Genomic DNA, 18,054 nt, shown 5'->3' with positions numbered 1-18,054 from the left:
CACAAGTCCACACATGACAATGAGGTTACCCAATAACTTTAAATACACCAGCTGCAAATTCTATCATTGGTATTATAGAGTTGTGGTTTATAAAATCATGTTGGACAACATTCAAATGAAGCTTTAATATAAATAAGCAAGAATCCGGAAATGTAATTTTCTGAGGAATCCTACATTTCGAAATTTCAAATATTAGCACCTGAAACATAGCAATCTGACATGGTAGCACTAGATTGAAAATACCTTGATATAATGTCCCAATTGATGAGTGATGAGAAGCAATCCAGTTAATCATGGGGACCTTCTCCTGTTTCACCTAAAATGCATTCCACAGAATCATCAAAACCCAACAATTCACTCGCCCTACAATTGGTAACACCGAATGGTTGTCTAGGAAAACCAATTGTGATGATGATGAACAAAGTGGTGTGATTGATAGATGCCAAATTGAGGAATCTGATTCCATCCTTAAAACCCAAAGCCTTAACCCTGGCATCCCTAAATGGAACAGAACACTTACCCTTAGCAAATTGAATACACTTGTCCTTTGCCAAATGAAAACATTCGTTCATCTCACGTTCCTCGCACCGCTCACGCTCTTTCAAATAATCTGGTTTGGAACCTAATAGAAGCTTCCACCAAGGAGGCTTACACTTACTGGAAGAGCTGATTGCGCAACCAATCCTGGCTCCTTCCTCGCACTGTTTAACGATGTTGCGGTGGCAGGATCGGTATGAGTTGGCCCACGACTGTGTGTCTCGGAAAGCGAGCACATAAGGACCTGATTCGGAGGGTAAAGGTCCTCGGAGTAAAGGGATGGGTGTCTCGAAAGTCGTGAGGGTTGAAGAAGCTGAATATTCATCATCCATTCAATTCAACTCAACTCAACAAACACTTTATCTATTGCGCCCTCTATCCATTTATACTTCTTAAAGTTAAAATTTAATTATTAAATATTTTGACTAATCTCAACTCATATGTAAATACTATGTTTTAAAAAAATACTTAGCTTTCCCACAAATATCAAAACCAAAATTTCTTATTTCTCTTTTTCAAATAAAATGGACATTCCCTCTCACGGCGGTGCCGGAGCCCTCCGTTCCCGGAGCTCCCAATCCACATCCCCTTCTCACTCTGCCTCGGCCTCCGCCACTTCCTCCGTCCACAAACGCAAACTTCCTTCCTCATCCGAAGGCCATGCTCCTCCCTTCCCTCCTTCCTCTTTTGACGGTGCCCTCACCTCGAATGACGACCTCCAGAGCATCTCCGCCCGAGGAAACGACTCCGCATCTGAAGACAACTCCGAAGAAGATGCCGTGGTCGATGATGATGAAGACGAGTTCGATCACGGCCACGATTCCTCAATGCGTACCTTCACTACCGCCAGGCTAAATAACAGCAGTAACAGCAACAACCCTAGTTCCGCTTCGAAGAATAGTAAGCTGAAGAGTGATAATAATAATAATATTACCAATTTTAGTGTTAAAATTGAGAATTTTGATGGCGCCGTAGCCAAAGATGGTGTTGGTGGTGCAGAGGGTTCAGCAGCGGGGATTTTGGTGAAGGAGGATGCGGCGATTATATTTACTGATAATTTGCAGACCAGTGGGGCTTACACCGCTAGGGAAGAGAGTCTCAAGAAAGAGGTAACTTTTTTATTAGTTCAATAATTGGTCCAGGGGCACTTGAGCATGTAGAATGTGTGCGGTAAGAACACCAAGTAGCTCATAAGCTAGCCAAGTAGCTTATTTCATTAAGGTTCGAGCTTATAAGCTCTTATTCGATGAGCTCCTTGAGATGGTTTATGGCTTATACACAAGAGGCTAACTAATTTCATACTTATTAGCTAGATTTTCAGTTAACCTTATCAAATAGTTCAGTTTAATCAGCTACCTTATCTGTTTTTAGATCCTAGCTATATGCAGCTTTCACCTAGTTTATCAATTACTTGTGTCAAATATAAATGTAATATCGAATATAAATGGAAAAAAAATCAGGGCAATGCCAAGAGATTAATCTCTTATCTATTGGGTGGGGTATTATGGGAAAGTAAACAAAATTGATGTTCCTTTCTTTATTTTAATTGAATGTTCATTTGCTTGTCAATAGACTACTAAAAATGAATATGATGTTTGTAGTAACTTACTGGTGTGGTAAAAATGATGTGATTCAATTTGTTATTGTAATTAAATTGTATATTGTTCCTTTCTTAAACTAAGTGAGCATTTATTTGCTTGTCAATACACTAGTGAAAGTAAGAAAAATGATTGTTTCTTTGCTTGTGATTACAGTACTGAAAATAATAGGATATTTGTTACTACTTCCTGGTGTGAGTGACATAATGATTTGATTCAGTTCATTATGATAGTTTCACATTTGGCTTCTGCTTCCTTGGTTTATGGGTACAGAAATAAATTATAACATGCTATTTCCATGGTTCATGGTGATAGGCATTCATCGGTCATGATTGTGATCATATAGTGATTTTAAAATTTTCAGGAGGAAGCAGGAAGGCTCAAATTTGTATGCCATTCGAATGACGGTGTTGATGATCATATGGTTTGGTATGTATTTCTGTGTTCTCTTGAAAATTTATGCTGCATTACTCATGTCCTTATTAGCATTCCTTCAAATAGCTTAGTATGAGTTATGCATTATCCATAGCAACTTGCTGGATGATATCCAGTAAGCAACATTTGTAGTTAATAATAAAGCAGAAGATACTGAGTTCTGTTTTTGTTTTTATTATTTGTTCCTCAGGTTGATAGGATTGAAGAATATATTTTCTAGACAACTTCCGAATATGCCCAAGGAGTATATTGTCCGACTTGTTATGGATAGGTAGTGTCAACTATCTTTCTTATGCATAACATGTTTACCTCATTATGTGCTTGTTTGAGATTTGGTGAAGAATTAATTCTTCATTCAAAAGCAAAAAAAGTCGGGAGGTATGAGAGTTGTTTTGGACTCCCAAACAAGAATCCTGAACAATTTGGATTTTGGGTTGTATAGTTTTCTACATCTGGATAAAACTTTGATCTATAAGAATGTGGCCAGACATTTAAGTAAATCATGGGTTGTGGTGCACAAAATTTTTGCCTGTTATTTTTATGGTTCTGAAGAAGTTTTTTCTTACAAGACCTGCTCCCACACCTCGTTTGAGACCCAAACATTAAACGAGGTGTGGGAGCAAGTTGTATTAAATAATTTTCCCACCCTCCTCGAGTATTATATTTTCTCGTATTTTTTATCATGCGGTTGTTTGGTGGATTTGCAGGAGCCATAAGTCTGTAATGGTTATAAGGCATAATCACGTCGTTGGAGGCATTACGTATCGCCCATATGCAACGTAATAATTTACCTCCATATCTTTTTTCTTCGTCTTCCAGAAACATATGAATTTTTCTAATCTCAATTTCTACATTGCTTCATTTTTTTGTTCTTATACCAATATCTGAGAACTGAAGGTTTACAATATCTAATATCAAAGATTAGCTAATAAAAAAAGGTGAACTGTTAGGGAGCAGAGCACAATTTGGGAAATAAAAATATCTAAGGAATGAAGAATAGAAAATACTGATAATTCTTACTCAAAGTCTGCAGAACTACATCCTAAATAGTGCTGGAAATTAAGGAAAAGTCCATGGGCCAACTCTGACCTAAACATAAAATAAATAGTTACTATATCTCTTTATTCCATATATAGTCTTTAAACTTCAGAGGTGGATAAAGCATTCTCTTGGGCATAGACAGCCCAACATGAACTGTTATATTCTCTTACGAAAGTATTTGACTACGGTTGCTAATGATAAAATGCTTCTCAAGGTCAATATAGTGTACAAAAAACAAATAATCTGGGATTCAGTCTAGTAGTATTTTTTGCAAAAAGAATTAAGCTTTAAATAGGTATTGCATTTCTTTCCTCATTATTTTTGTCTCTTGCCTACGTACATGTATGCCTTAATCTATTGTTCTGTTTATTAATTTTATTGTGTTCTTCGATTGATAGCCAGAAGTTTGGTGAGATAGCCTTCTGTGCAATTACAGCTGATGAGCAAGTAAAAGGTTATGGCACCAGATTGATGAATCACTTAAAACAGTTTGCACGTAATTTAGATGGGCTGACACATTTTCTCACATATGCTGACAATAATGCTGTTGGCTATTTTATCAAACAGGTCCACCATTTCATATTTAAGATCCTTTTCATCTGTGATTTATAACTACTTGTTTCTGTTGCTTTCTTTAGATATTGCAATGATTTTTGTTTGTGTTGTCAGGGATTTACAAAAGAGATTCACTTGGACAAAGATCGATGGCAAGGGTATGTTATACTCAATCCTTTTGGAGAGTATCATCATGAACTTCTTATTTACACAGTTGTGTTATTGTATATTATCTTTTAGAATTTTGTTGTAATTAATTGTCATCTCAGCTGGGAAAGTTAATGAGATGGATGATAGCCCCATAGGTAAGAGGGAGAGGAATACAAAAAAACTCATAAGTGAAACCATTAGGAAGGATTTAGACCCAATGCCCTATGGAAGAGTTGGTTTTTGATAGAATATATTGGTGTCATTTGATTCATGTAGTTGACCCCACCAGACGTAGTGGTAAAAGGCTTTGATCGTTGCTGTTGTTTTCAGTTATATAAAGGATTATGATGGAGGAATTCTCATGGAATGCCAGATTGATCCAAAGCTTCCTTACACTGATTTGTCAACTATGATACGTCGACAGAGGCAGGTATGATAATATCTATTTGTTAGCTTTTTAAGTTTTAGTTTGCATTATTTGAGGTACTTTTAGATCAGTGCACGATAACACACACTGACAAACTTTATACCAAAAGTTAAAATCTATTTCATTCAGTTAAAAATAGAAAAGGTTTAACCCATTTCATTTGAACTGTTTATTTTTTTCAATAAAGCATACCTTAGTTTTCCACTTTCCTATAGGCTTTCCCCACTAATTCACATGCATGTGTATTGTAGATTGTTGTCTAGGAGGTAGTCAAAAACTTTGTAGCGGCGAACCTTGATAAAATGGGTGGGGGGCTTGACAGTTCGACAATAATTCTTACCCAAACTTTAGTCAGCAAAATTATTGGGAATGAAAATGCTTGTGATAGTAGGTGGGGGATTTCATGCATATGATGGTAGTTGGATGAGTTGGATCAAACTAAAGTGTTCTTGGGAATGATTGTCATTTAAGTGTCCTTGGGAATGATAGTTGATTCTGATTATTTTTTTCGATTTATTATTTGTCATTCATCTAGAACATGTTTTTCTCAATTCAAGGTGTGTTGATCATTATTGGTTTGATTATTTTAGGCAATTGATGAAAAGATCAGAGAGCTGTCAAACTGTCACATTGTTTATCCTGGAATTGATTTTCAGAAGGTACAAGGCATTATCAATTTTGCATGTTTCTGTTATTCATGTAAAGCATGATAAGATTTCTCTATGTTGTTACTAGTGATTTTGTTAAATTTGAGTTGTGTTATGAGGCCAATGCGGATTGCGTTTGTAATATTTGCACATTTGCATAGCACGTTAAATTTGCATGTATACCAACTTTACCGACAATGAGCTGGGGAGAGGATCCTCTACTATTGTTGCAAACTTGTTTTTTACTTCTTTTTCACAATTCACATATCAGTAATATTAGAGAACATATGGAATATTAACCTTTTGTCCTCCCGGTTATCAAATATGCAGAAGGAAGCTGGTATTCCTAAAAAGATTATCAAAGACATCCCTGGTTTAAGTAAGAACTTAATTCCCAACCTCAGTTTAACAACTTGCAATATTTTTTTTACTTCGAGTGCCATGAGAAAAGTTATGCATCACCTGTCTTTAAAGATGGCATGCTCTTTATCAACCATTTTCATTTTTATTTATTTTTAGTTTGTTAACCTTTGCTTTATATGGGACTGCTGAGGTCATCTCACTATTTGGCTTTACTTTTTTGTCTCATATATTGGTCATGGTTCCAGTGGTATTATAGTTATATTTTGGGCATGTCAATATTTGTTTTCCTGTGATTTATGACATAAGAAACTCGTGCTATTTTTTCATAAAATAAAAAAGAAACTAATGCTGTGTTTGGAATTTCTTGAATGAAGGGAACGGATGGAGGGATAGTTACTTTTTCTTGTTTGCATTTTTGAAGTAAGGAAAAGGAGTCATACTCTCTTCCCTTGTTTGGAAGTTAAATTTTACATATAGTAAGGTTATTTCCCTATTTTTAATTTAAAATAATTGTGCCCCTTGCTTAAGGAGCGATTATTGCATGGTGTAGACTGTAGAGTCCAGGCCATAGTCACATAATTCGCTCATACCCATGCATAGCACAAATAAGTTTGCAAAAACCGAGTCACAGTTCTTCTGCATTTTGAAACGTGATGGGATGCAAATCAATACGGTAAGACTTGACGTACCCAAAACCAAAAAGCAGAAGCGTAACATTAAGCTGCTACACTAGAGGTGGGGAAGACAGAAAACCCCAATGCTTCTTTTAACAAAATGAGCTTTTTAAGAGATATGAGCTTTATTTTACTTACTTATATAAAATGGACATTTTTTTTGTTAGAAACACGTGGACTAAGTATGGTATAGATTTATTTTAAATGTATTTAGTTAGCCCAATTAATTATTCATAAAAAACAAATAATTTTAAAAAAATAAAGCGTATCCACTAAAATGTACTGCGAACCCAAAAAACGTATAAAATAAGTATCTCTTAGCGTACCATATATTTGATAGCATAACATAATGCATAGCATATATCCATACTGAAGAGAGCCATATATGTGACTGGTTCAGACTGTGTGATCTTGGCCAATAACAAACCTAGCAAATATGGACACATGTCATGTCATCCTCCACCCTCCCCTCCCCTCCTTGAAAATCTTCCAAATAAGGCTTGGGTCACTCTTCCTTCCCTCTCCTTTCCTCCCTTTCAAACAAAACATAGCATATTTGTTTATCAACTTGGATGTTTTGGAAAATTTGACCCTATGAGTTGGATGCTTTATTTTTGCATAATTTGCCCTGTAATTTCCTGTTTAATGTTTACGGTGAATGCAATAACAGGGGAGGCTGGATGGACTTCCGATCAGTGGGGTCATTCACGTTTCAGAACTTCAAGTGCTTCCACAGACAGTGCTGCAAATCCAAAACATTTGACTGCTTTTATGCGTTCTCTTCTAAAGGCAAGTTTGCTTAGATTTTTGTTTCACCTTTAATTTTCATTGATTTAAATTTCACTTGGGAAATGTTAGGGGCACCGGTTAAGGAATTCAAGATAGAAATTTTGTACTGGAAAATGATGTTTCAATATATTAAAAGTTTAAATGCTAAGATTTCCGATAGAGTTTCTATTTTTTGCTTTCTTAACCATTGCCTAGGGTAGTAAGACCATAACTGAAAACACTGCAAATTCCATATAGCATTGATAAGCAAATCCTTATTCATGGCAATTCACACAGTAAAAATAAACATCAGAATATAATAATTAAATGGTTGAGAAGTCAATTCTTATAATCGGTATTATCTTTTAAGCAGTCAATGCACGATCATGCTGATGCTTGGCCATTCAAGGAACCAGTTGATGCACGGGATGTTCCTGATTATTATGATATCATCAAAGATCCAATGGGTAAGAAGTATCCATATATGTCCTTCAAATTGTATCTAGAAGCATGTAGCGTAACTGTTGTAGGCTTGTAGCTACCTGTTACATATATTAATCACATTCTTTCTAGTAACTTTCCACCCTATTTTCGGGCATTCCATGCTTGAGTTAGTTGTATCTTTTGCATTGGTTTTTTATATGGTATGGTTCACACTTCACAGTTCACAGCCTTGGTTGTATATTTTTTCAGTCTTCATTACTTACTGCTCAAGTCTACATACCTAGATGGTTAATGCTTAACAGCCAGTGCGAAAATTGTCTTTTATAATGTATTGGTATTGTGAGTTCAGATTTGAAGACAATGAGTAAGAGGGTGGAGTCAGAGCAATATTATGTTACATTTGAGATGTTTGTTGCGGATGTCAGAAGAATGTTTTCGAATGCACGCACTTACAACTCTCCAGAAACCATTTATTACAAATGTTCTACAAGGCATGTTTTTTCAACCCCTGTTTGCCTTTTTCATTTTCTAACCCTCTTGGTAGCACTTTTTAATTCCTTCACAAGATGCTCAGGAATGTTCTTAGATGCTTGGGGTTAACTGTGAAGCTTACATCATTGTATCTTTATGCAGGTTAGAAGCCCACTTTCAAAGCAAAGTGACATTGGGACTACACTCTGGTACCAAAATCCAATAGGGACACTTCACTAGACAGGCTTGTCCTGCTTTTGTCATGTATAAATGTTATTTATGTGACCATCATCTTCTGTAATTATTGACATGGTTTTGTCATGTATAAATTATTTGACAAAAGTTATTATGATTAATCATATCAAAAATTATGTGTTAACTGAATTTTGTACCAAAGATAGTTATTATGGCCATTGAACTTATAAGGTCCATGTCTAGTTCATAGAAAGAAGTATGAAAGTTGAAACTAAATTAGTGGAAATGGGGTGATTAGTTGGTAGAGATGATAGAGAGAAGGTGACCTTAACACAAATATAGTTCTTATTATAAACAAACTCATTTGTCATTCAATAAGCAGGAAAAAGAACTATACTGACTCATAAGTCATCTCTTTGCAATGAAGTTCACAATCTGGTGAATGTTTCAGAGAGCCCATGGTTTTCATAGAGGCCAGTGGAGTATATCTTTTTTCTGAAATTATAGCTTTGTATTAAAATGCAGAAAATGAGATATTAATATATTATATCCTCTATACAATTAAAATTGCATTAGCTTTTATTTTCTTGCTCTTAATATTTCTGTATTTCATTCCAGTTGGAGACTATATAATTAAGGAAGCAGGCCTCAAGCCACACCTCTTTTGAAATAAATAAAGAAAAATGTATATATATATATCCTTGTGTCTTTCTATATGCTATATAGAAAGACATCTCTGAATTTTCTTTGATGTTGGGAGACCTCATTGTGAGTTGTTTAGCTTCTGCTTGTGCTTCTGTTTTGTTATAAACAACCCAAACCCTTTTCTTCTGATCCTTTCATAATCCTCAGCCTCTTGCAAGATGACATGAACATGCTGCAATTAATTAACAAAAAACAAACAGCTCCATAAGATGCCTATTTATTGTACATAGCATGATAGCATATAACACAAATTAAGATAAAGTGATGAGAAGTAGAACACAAATTAAGATAAAGTGATGAGAGGAAAAACTTACTCCCATGGAACATCTCCCACCAGCATCCAATCACCATCCTTGTCTTCATAACTAGGAACATACTCAGATCCACTGTACCCTTCCCTTTCTGAATATTCACCTACATCAAAATTAACCATACATCATTAGCACATAACATTTTTCCATATTATTATTCCAATTTTAAATAATATATACGTGGATAAATAATGATTTGATTCTTACCAAATGTGCAGTTGAACAAAATTTCCAAGGCATTGAGGAGTTGTGAGTAGCTGTTGTAAACCTTGAGATCTATTTTCCTCAAGTAAGGTGCACCAGCCATGGTCACTTTCACATAAATTCCACCTCCATCACCTTTCTTTTCTTGTCGATTGTTCTTCCTAAAAGATCTAATAGGTGGCCACCCCACTACTTGTACCCTGCAATATCATGCCATGTAATGTTTTATTATTTTTCTTAAAGGCTATAAGCAAATGAAAAACCAAAGAATATATAATATACTTACTTGGAAGGTTGGACAGAATGTTGTTGATGATCATGACTTGTGGTGGTAGTGGAATCAGAATCATTAGAAAGAATAGATTCTTGGACGGGACAACATCTCTTGTTGCTTCTAACAACATCACTGCCTGGTAATCCCAACCTCAATTCTGTGTCCTTAACATTCTCCATTTGATAATATATATATATGTTTCTTGTAATCTGAGTATTTATGATTATTGGTGAAGTGGAGAGATTTTGGTTGAAGAAATGAATTGAGAATTTGAGATGGAAGAATATTGGGTGAGAGCATTTAGGTAGCTAATGAATTATATAGTAACACAATTACATATTAAGTTGGTGCATGAATTAAACACACATCAACTTGGACCTAGTCACATCTCACATGGTTGGTAAGTGAGAGATGAAAGAACATGTTGTCCTAGGGTGAGAGGGACAAGGACACCCAATGAACGTGAACCATCATTGGATGGCTATGATTGAGGTTGTGGGATCATGAGGAGTAAGTATGGGAACAAAATCATTTTATGTATGTTGAATGTGACATTACTTGTAATATAATTCATCACGACTTCTACCCAATGCATTGGCCCCTATTTACCCATATGAGGGAATACGACTAATATTTACGTAACACAAGTTCAATAACAATTGTAGCTAGGTTGTACAATTGTTAGCCAAGCCATTGCAAAATGATGAATTATGTGCGCCAAAAAGCAGGCCACATAATGTACCAGGCATGGGTCATGGTTTGGAGGATGATGTGCCAAAGCCAAAATTAACATAGTCAACACTCACACATGGTGCGCACATGAGGCACGGTCACGGTCAGATTTCAGCTTGGCTCGGTCACAATCTCATCGGCTCAGTCAGAAGCAGCCTTGGCACAGTCACAGGCCAAGACACCTCGGTCACGAGCTTGGCTAGATGCAAGACTAGCAGTGCCAAGGTGCAACAGCTTGGCACATAGGCAAGGCCAAGGCTGAGTCAGTCTAGGTTGCTTGCTATACATGTTATATGGCATTGTCATCTTTGTATAGATATTTTGACTCCTTTAGTTATTTATTTGGAGTTAGTTAGATTTTCTTTTCCATTCATTTTGGTTTGTAATCATAATTGACTCATACAAATCATAATTTTTTCTTAGTTTTCTTATTTTTCATAATCAATTATATATATGGGAATATTAATTAATTGCATAAAAGAATACTGATGTAGAAAAATATATATTCGGATTGTTGGAAATCAGTTTTCTATATGCCAAAAAAATAACTCACCTTGAACGGTCCAAAGAAGTATCTTTTACAAGAAGCAGGAGGAAATATCTATAACAAGAAATTGTAATTTTGCCATAATATAAGTAGATTGCAAAAAACAAGTCACCTTGAACAGTCCGAAGAAGGGTGGTGGGGGAATGTAGTAAAGTTCATTTTAATTATGAAAACAGCGATTTAAGGGAAACTATATAAGCATAGAAAGTAACATAGAAAGTGGAAAGTATATAAGCATGCAACATGGGTTGTCGAATTGAAACAAACAATTATAGAAATATAACATCACCAATTAATCTGAATAATACTCCATTTCACACATTATTCCTCCACATGTCACATGCCCATTCCTACAATACCTACAAAAGACAAACCACACCATGTGTCCTTCTATTAATGCCCAAACCCCTTAGCTTACACCTTCTCTTCTTCCCCATAATATTATTCATACAATAGTAGCACCACCCCATCATAATTACACCACCACTGACCACTCTTGTTATTAATATTATTATTATTATTACTATATCTCTGAATATATGCTTAGAAAAGAGAGAGACAAAAGTGAAAAAAGTACTACTACTACTACTCATGGAAGTAATTGGGCTGAAAAAGATGAAGATGGGGTTTGAGGAAACTGAGCTGAGGCTTGGTCTGCCAGGAAATATTGGAGCCACTAGTGAAGGAGATGTGATGAGGAATAAGAGAGGATTCTCTGAAACTGAGACAATTGAAACTGTGGATTTGATGCTTAATCTTTCTTCCAAGGAAGCTACTCCAAATGATGTTAAGAGTTTGGCTAATGAGAAGTCCCTTCTGCCTTCAGATCCTGCCAAGCCCCCAGCAAAGTAAGTAAGTCGTTCATAATAAATTAGTTAAGGTTTTGATTTGCACAAGAGGGGATTGAATAGTGTCATATTTTGCAGTGTCATATTTGAAAGCACTGATATAGGAGAGGTTCTTATTTTTGTTTTTGAACTTGAATAGAAATACTAATTCTGTAAATATATAGGATTATAGCCATATATAATATTGAAGTGAAATTAATTAATGTGTATATAGGGCTCAAGTGGTGGGTTGGCCACCAGTGAGGTCATACAGGAAGAACATGTTAGCAGTGCAAAAGAGCAATAATGAGAATGGAGAGAAGAATGAGAAGAAGAATGAGAAGAAGAACATTACTATTAATAACCCAAATGCAAGCTTTGTGAAAGTGAGCATGGATGGAGCACCTTACCTTCGCAAAGTGGACTTGAACATCTACAACACTTACCAACACCTCTCTCATTCCTTAGCCAACATGTTCAGCTCCTTCACCATTGGTAATTAATATTATTAATTTATTATTCACACTCTTTTCTATTTTTGTATTTTGATTAGTTGACATTTCTGTAGACATTAACAAGATCCTGAACTTATGTGATTAGGCAATTGTGGATCCCAAGGAATGAAGGATTTCATGAATCTATTAAACAATTCTGATTATGTCACAACCTATCAAGACAAAGATGGTGATTTGATGCTTGTTGGTGATGTCCCATGGGAGTGAGTCTACCTTTCACCTTTACATCACCCACAATTAATATATTGCCTGCCATAATTCAAACAAACTGAATTCACATTACCTTGTTGTATAACAACTTACCCTTATGAAAGTTTTTAATTAATTGGACCCAGTTGAGTATTATAAGGGCTAATCTAGCTAATGAAGCTTAATAGTGAACATAACATGAACCTTCTTCTCACGTCAACCAGGATGTTTGTTAAATCATGCAAGCGCTTGCGTATCATGAAGGGAAAGGAGGCTATTCATCTTGGTAACTCTCTTCACTCTTTCAATTAATCATTATTTCAAAAATAACTAGTCTTACACCATTTCATGTATAATCCTTCTATAATGAGTCATGTACGTACTCACTGTTTAATACATGTATTCTAAGATAAGTTTGTCTTGAATTTATAACTTCAGCACCAAGAGCCATGGAGAAATGCAAGAACAGAAGCTAGAGTCCGTAATACCAGCTCATGACCCATGCTTCTTCTTTTGTTATTGTGGCTGCAAAAACAATTGGACGTGGCAAGGTGTTAAATAAATTATAGTAATTAATTTGTGTATCATTATATATGGTTTGTTGTATAATATATTTCAAACATAGCAATGGGATGTTTAAGTATTATTTATGATAAAAAAACAATAATAACTCAAAAGTATAGGGTGTTAGACTTGCTTAAGTTCTTATATATCTTTGTTTGTTTACTGTGAGTGCTTGCTTAATAATAAGTCTATTATTGTACTTGTCGGTTGTAGCCATATATTTTATTGTTATATGTTTAAATTTGTCTTCTGAAGTGTTTCCGTATCATTATGTGATTTCATATTTGTAAGCAAATTTTTCTTGTATAATAATAAAGTAAAATAAAAACATTGACATTTAGGTGAGTATTTTTTAACATCAATAATGGAATAGCTAGATAGTAGTGGAGATGTTCCCTGAACATGGTGGATGGGGAAACAAGAGCATGTGCATGTTCATGGAGCATTTATATATGCACATTGAATTATAGGTTCTTCGAATTATATTCTATTCCATCAAAGATATTGCTGTCTAATTCTCAATGTAAAATACACATATAACCCTGTATATATGTCTGTATACATGTACTGTATTGACCAAATGAAATCAGATAAACTATTCCGCACCTCATCCTATTTTCTTTGACTTAGTGGTGCAAAGTTTCAACCTTTGACTTTGATAAGAGAATATAATATTAATGTGCATGCACTGGACATACACCCAGAATCTGAGGTAGCAGCTGCTTTCACGTTCAGCTTTTGCTTGGACCCCATACCCAAATTATTCAACAATTCAGTTTGTTAGACTCTGAAAAATCAAAACCATAATTATTTTATTACAGACATCCCTCTAAAGTTATAATACTCTTTAATTTCTGCTTGACTTCACAAAAACATATTCTTCAGAAATCAACTGATTTGATTATTATATCAGCATTTTTCATGGACTTCATTATATGCTCTGCATTGAGCCTGTCATTGTTCTCTACCTGCATCATGAAATTTTAGTATTTCATTATAAGTAACTCATTGCTAGCAAACAGATCAAGTATTAGCTAGCAAAATAAACAGAAAAACAATAAATTGAAGTTATAAGATATGGAGTTTACCCGCTGTTTAGCAATCTCTGGGGGCTTACCTACAATACGTAGGGAGATCAAAAAATTATCACATGTAAGTTCAATATGGCTTAAGTATATTATGGAAAAGCACATAGCATGTACCAGTTGAAATATGCCTCTTTAAAACTCGCTGCATTGCTTTGTCAATGTCAATATCAATAAACCTTCAAAAAAACAGCAATAACAAATTAGAAAAACTGGCATCCCCCATTCTCTCAAACTGACAAGGCACAAATTATCCTGAAACTAGTTTGTATATTTCTTCATAGATCCATTTTCAACGTATTATGGAACTGTGGAAGCAAAAACATTACTCAGCAACACTAACCAGTAAACTCAATTTCGTATGCTTATATATGACTTTTCTGGGCTGAAACATAGTGCAAGTTATGCCCTGTTTTTAGCTCCTCGTATTAACAAAGAGGATGATGGACAACATACGCTACAATACACTATTCTGACATTTATTGACCTCTTTTAGGAAACGGTGCACAACAAACGTAGTAGACTGAACCAGATTACAAATAATTCCAAACAACACCGGGATTTTTGTCTTTGGTAAGGGCCTATTTACATGCGCTTGTATTAGGTAAAATAATACACAGGATAATGAGAAACAAGCAAATGAAATGATATCATGACTCTCATGGTTCAAATTTATTTCACAATTTAACCACTGAAGACTAGACCAAATATTGGATTAATAGAAAAAGGTGAGATATGATCCATTGAGCAACTAAGTTAATCAATACCTTATTATTTGTATCCCATGGAACCTCTATCTACTTAAGCTTCAAAAACCTAGTTAAAATTTTTATGGTTTCATCTCAAAAACCAATTTGCACAAGTATTTAAACCACTCCCATGACAATGAGGCAGATAATGTGGGGCTAATTTTCCAATAAAATAACAACAATTATACATTCCCAGCATGAAACGAGTAACATCAAATGATAGAGTGAATATGTGGCTCAGTAAACACAAAATTGACCTCCCCTCCATAAGCAAAAATTTCAAGCATAAAGACACAGGCTTAAAGCTGAATTTTCAAAATAGAGTTGACATACAACTTCAAGGTCAACAGCAAAATTTAAGAAAAAATTAATATGTTACTTAGTAAATCAAATACTTGCCATTTTTCGTCAAACAAAGATGATATCTCCTTCCATATTCCATCTTCCAAGAGCAAATAGTTTCCTTCTACAATAATAATTTTGTGCCTACATAAAGGAGGAAAGTAGAGGAATTCTTTTACGCAGTAACATACCAACGTAACCAAGAGAAGTTGAAACTTGAAAGTATATCAATAAAGAAAATTTTCACCTAGTTACCACTTTATACAGCCTATCAGTATTTTTTCTAACCTAATTCACAATGGACGTTTCTCTTCTTTTGAGTGTTGCCTTTAAATTATTCAACATTTACATGTGCCCAACATATATCATGTTTGGTGTCGAGAAACTTATAAAATGTAGAGTATTGGGTCACATCTTAATATTGAGATACTCACTGAAGGTTCACAAAGATATCGTCTTCCACGGGGTCCCCAACACCATGGTCAAATGAGGGTACATAAACGGATCCCTGAATAATTTGTTTCATCAAATAGCAATAGAAGAAAGCAGGTAAGAACTCCATCAAGGTCAATAAACAGATTCTTAAGTTTTTTCAGTGCATTGTAACTTTACCACAATTTTGGCCTATAAAGAAAATCCAAATAATTTGAGAGAGAGAGAAAAAAAGCTTATGGCCAAAATAAACAAGTTCTGAAGCTTCTAAGCCATGCAAAAATACCATTGAATCTTAAAAATATTACTCAGTAAACCTTACGTGAGTTCGTAGATTCTTGAGACATGTAAGTAGTCGCGAGGGATTGAATGTCCATGGAGCTGATATATCAATTGAGAGATCAATGCTTTTTCTACTAATAATGTATGAATTTGACGGGTAATAGAAAGAGGTACCTTACCTCCCCTTCTGGCATGTGCTTCCTCTGGATTCTATTATGAAAAACATCACTCAGAATTATGATTCCACATGCTATCAACAATAAATAGGCAATCTAGTTCATAAGTTAAATGCTTTGCATTTCATGAACTTAATTTTATAGGCTTTCTTGAAAGGGGGAGATAATTTTTTATCTAATCTCCTAGCATTGGTTTAATCTCAAGGGAAAAAGAAATCAAAATAAAACTTAGACATGCTCATATACCAATCGTTCGCGTGACAAGGAAAATGACAGCATATCACCTGGATATTGCTATACATTATATCACTTCAAACTTTCGTTTCAAGTACATTTGATTTAATTGCTTCTTCTAACATTATATCACTTCAACTCAAGATCAGTACAAAGGATAATAAAATGAAATGAACTAAGAATGAAATTTCCAATGGATACAAAATTAGTGAGCACAAGAAGGACGCTAACCTCCATTGCGTCTAGTTCAGAACGGTAAAGGTGAAAACCATCCATAGGAATCACGATAGCAACATCAGGAGGTTTAATCTGAGAGTCCATGGAAGAAGCTTTCTCTGACCAAAGCTTGTTTACACGCCTGACTACTTCATTCGCCACAGTGCTTTTACCGGCACCTGGAGGACCAGCAAGGGCAACCAAATGCCTGAGAAGTATCATAAAAATAATGATCAAATGAATATAAATGGAATAGCACACAAAAGGATAGAATAGTTATTGAACTTGTTACAATATCCTTCTACCCAGAGAGAAGAGGGTATCTAAGTTCTTGATATAATTGCAATAATACTGAGAATCAACTTGTTTTCATAAATAAATCGAAAGATAAGAACTTACTTAAAATTAGAACTTGATGAAATTGATGGTGAATGAAGAAGACGTGAAACCAATGCATCATATAACTCATCAACACCACTGCAAAGCAATAGAATGCAACTTAATGAATTCAAATAAAACATGTAGATGAGTGTGTCTATGATATTTTGAAGGGTATACCTTGGTTGGAGTACATGAAATTGTTCGTTTTGAGCAGATAAAACCTTGAAGCGATGATTAATGTTGAATTGAGAAAGATGGAGAGGCTTAAACGTTGGAAATGAAAATGAAGAGCGATTGCGATGATTGAGTAGTATTGATGTGAAGCTTAAAGAGGGATCTGTGTGAATAAGGAAATGGAAATTGTAAATAGAAATTGTATTAAAGAGAAGAAAGTAAAGATAGGGAATTGAGAAACACACAATCGTATTTGTTCTGAGTATTGCGAATTGTTGATAATGGCGATGCTGCTGAACACAACATCGTTACTTCCATTTTCACTATTCCCCTTTCCTTTCCTTATTACTGTGTATTTACATTTCTTGCTTTTAACCTTTTTTCATTTCTTACTATCAACATGGGTTAGAGGGATAGATGACGAAATTTGAGTATAAAATGAGTATGGATGTGTCTCATATTGCATTATCCGGATCCGTCCCGATGTTTTCTATTATGGGTCTTTGGGTACCCACTAGATTTTATCAGTACATACAAATTAAAAAAAATATTAAAAATAATTGCAGTTAATTTATGTAATTGTTTGTTTCTACTACAAGTTTATATGTTATCTAGGTAATCAAGAAGACAAAAAAGTCATAAAACATTTAAAGTTTTAAACAAATTTTAAATTAACTATTTCAAGATTATGTTTTAAAATTTATTTAGTCATAATTGTTCAATCAACAAAATATTGAATTATACATATCAATTTTTAAACAATATAACATCACATCATTATTTAACAATGTAACATCAGTGTTTAACAAC

General features: G+C 34.7%; 4 protein-coding genes across 5 annotated transcripts; 2 read left to right on the top strand and 2 right to left on the bottom strand.

Moving 5' to 3' along the window:
* LOC109348467 (histone acetyltransferase GCN5-like) lies at positions 1,001 to 8,532 on the top strand. The gene is made up of 13 exons (XM_019588928.1): positions 1,001 to 1,646; positions 2,500 to 2,564; positions 2,761 to 2,841; positions 3,278 to 3,349; positions 4,010 to 4,178; positions 4,281 to 4,324; positions 4,647 to 4,746; positions 5,334 to 5,402; positions 5,721 to 5,769; positions 7,098 to 7,216; positions 7,569 to 7,662; positions 7,989 to 8,130; positions 8,273 to 8,532. The coding sequence occupies exons 1-13, from the start codon at positions 1,062 to 1,064 to the stop codon at positions 8,334 to 8,336; spliced, it is 1,653 nt and encodes a 550-aa protein (XP_019444473.1). The 5' UTR covers positions 1,001 to 1,061; the 3' UTR covers positions 8,337 to 8,532.
* LOC109348471 (putative uridine kinase C227.14) lies at positions 6,188 to 17,612 on the bottom strand. 2 transcript variants are annotated; one of them, XM_019588935.1, is made up of 12 exons: positions 17,490 to 17,612; positions 17,248 to 17,407; positions 17,089 to 17,166; positions 16,705 to 16,897; positions 16,243 to 16,273; positions 16,104 to 16,162; positions 15,784 to 15,857; positions 15,407 to 15,493; positions 14,376 to 14,437; positions 14,262 to 14,290; positions 14,048 to 14,141; positions 6,188 to 6,201 (listed from the first exon to the last, which is right to left on the bottom strand). In XM_019588935.1, the coding sequence occupies exons 1-11, from the start codon at positions 17,560 to 17,562 to the stop codon at positions 14,055 to 14,057; spliced, it is 933 nt and encodes a 310-aa protein (XP_019444480.1). In that variant the 5' UTR covers positions 17,563 to 17,612; the 3' UTR covers positions 6,188 to 6,201; positions 14,048 to 14,054. The 2 variants fall into 2 exon arrangements, with proteins under 2 accessions (XP_019444480.1, XP_019444479.1); XM_019588934.1 differs by lacking the exon at positions 6,188 to 6,201 and having other exon boundaries at positions 14,037 to 14,141.
* Positions 8,921 to 10,127, bottom strand: LOC109348475 (auxin-induced protein 22E-like). Its single transcript, XM_019588939.1, has 4 exons — positions 9,812 to 10,127; positions 9,529 to 9,725; positions 9,325 to 9,424; positions 8,921 to 9,182 (listed from the first exon to the last, which is right to left on the bottom strand). The coding sequence occupies exons 1-4, from the start codon at positions 9,976 to 9,978 to the stop codon at positions 9,110 to 9,112; spliced, it is 537 nt and encodes a 178-aa protein (XP_019444484.1). The 5' UTR covers positions 9,979 to 10,127; the 3' UTR covers positions 8,921 to 9,109.
* Positions 11,412 to 13,411, top strand: LOC109348472 (auxin-induced protein AUX28-like). The gene is made up of 5 exons (XM_019588936.1): positions 11,412 to 11,926; positions 12,141 to 12,400; positions 12,506 to 12,623; positions 12,834 to 12,895; positions 13,048 to 13,411. The coding sequence occupies exons 1-5, from the start codon at positions 11,670 to 11,672 to the stop codon at positions 13,083 to 13,085; spliced, it is 735 nt and encodes a 244-aa protein (XP_019444481.1). The 5' UTR covers positions 11,412 to 11,669; the 3' UTR covers positions 13,086 to 13,411.

This window comes from Lupinus angustifolius, chromosome LG05 (assembly GCF_001865875.1).
Source record: "Lupinus angustifolius cultivar Tanjil chromosome LG05, LupAngTanjil_v1.0, whole genome shotgun sequence".
Lineage (NCBI taxonomy): Eukaryota > Viridiplantae > Streptophyta > Magnoliopsida > Fabales > Fabaceae > Lupinus > Lupinus angustifolius.
Note: the sequence above shows the minus strand (reverse complement) of the source record. Positions and strands in the feature narration are given on the sequence as shown.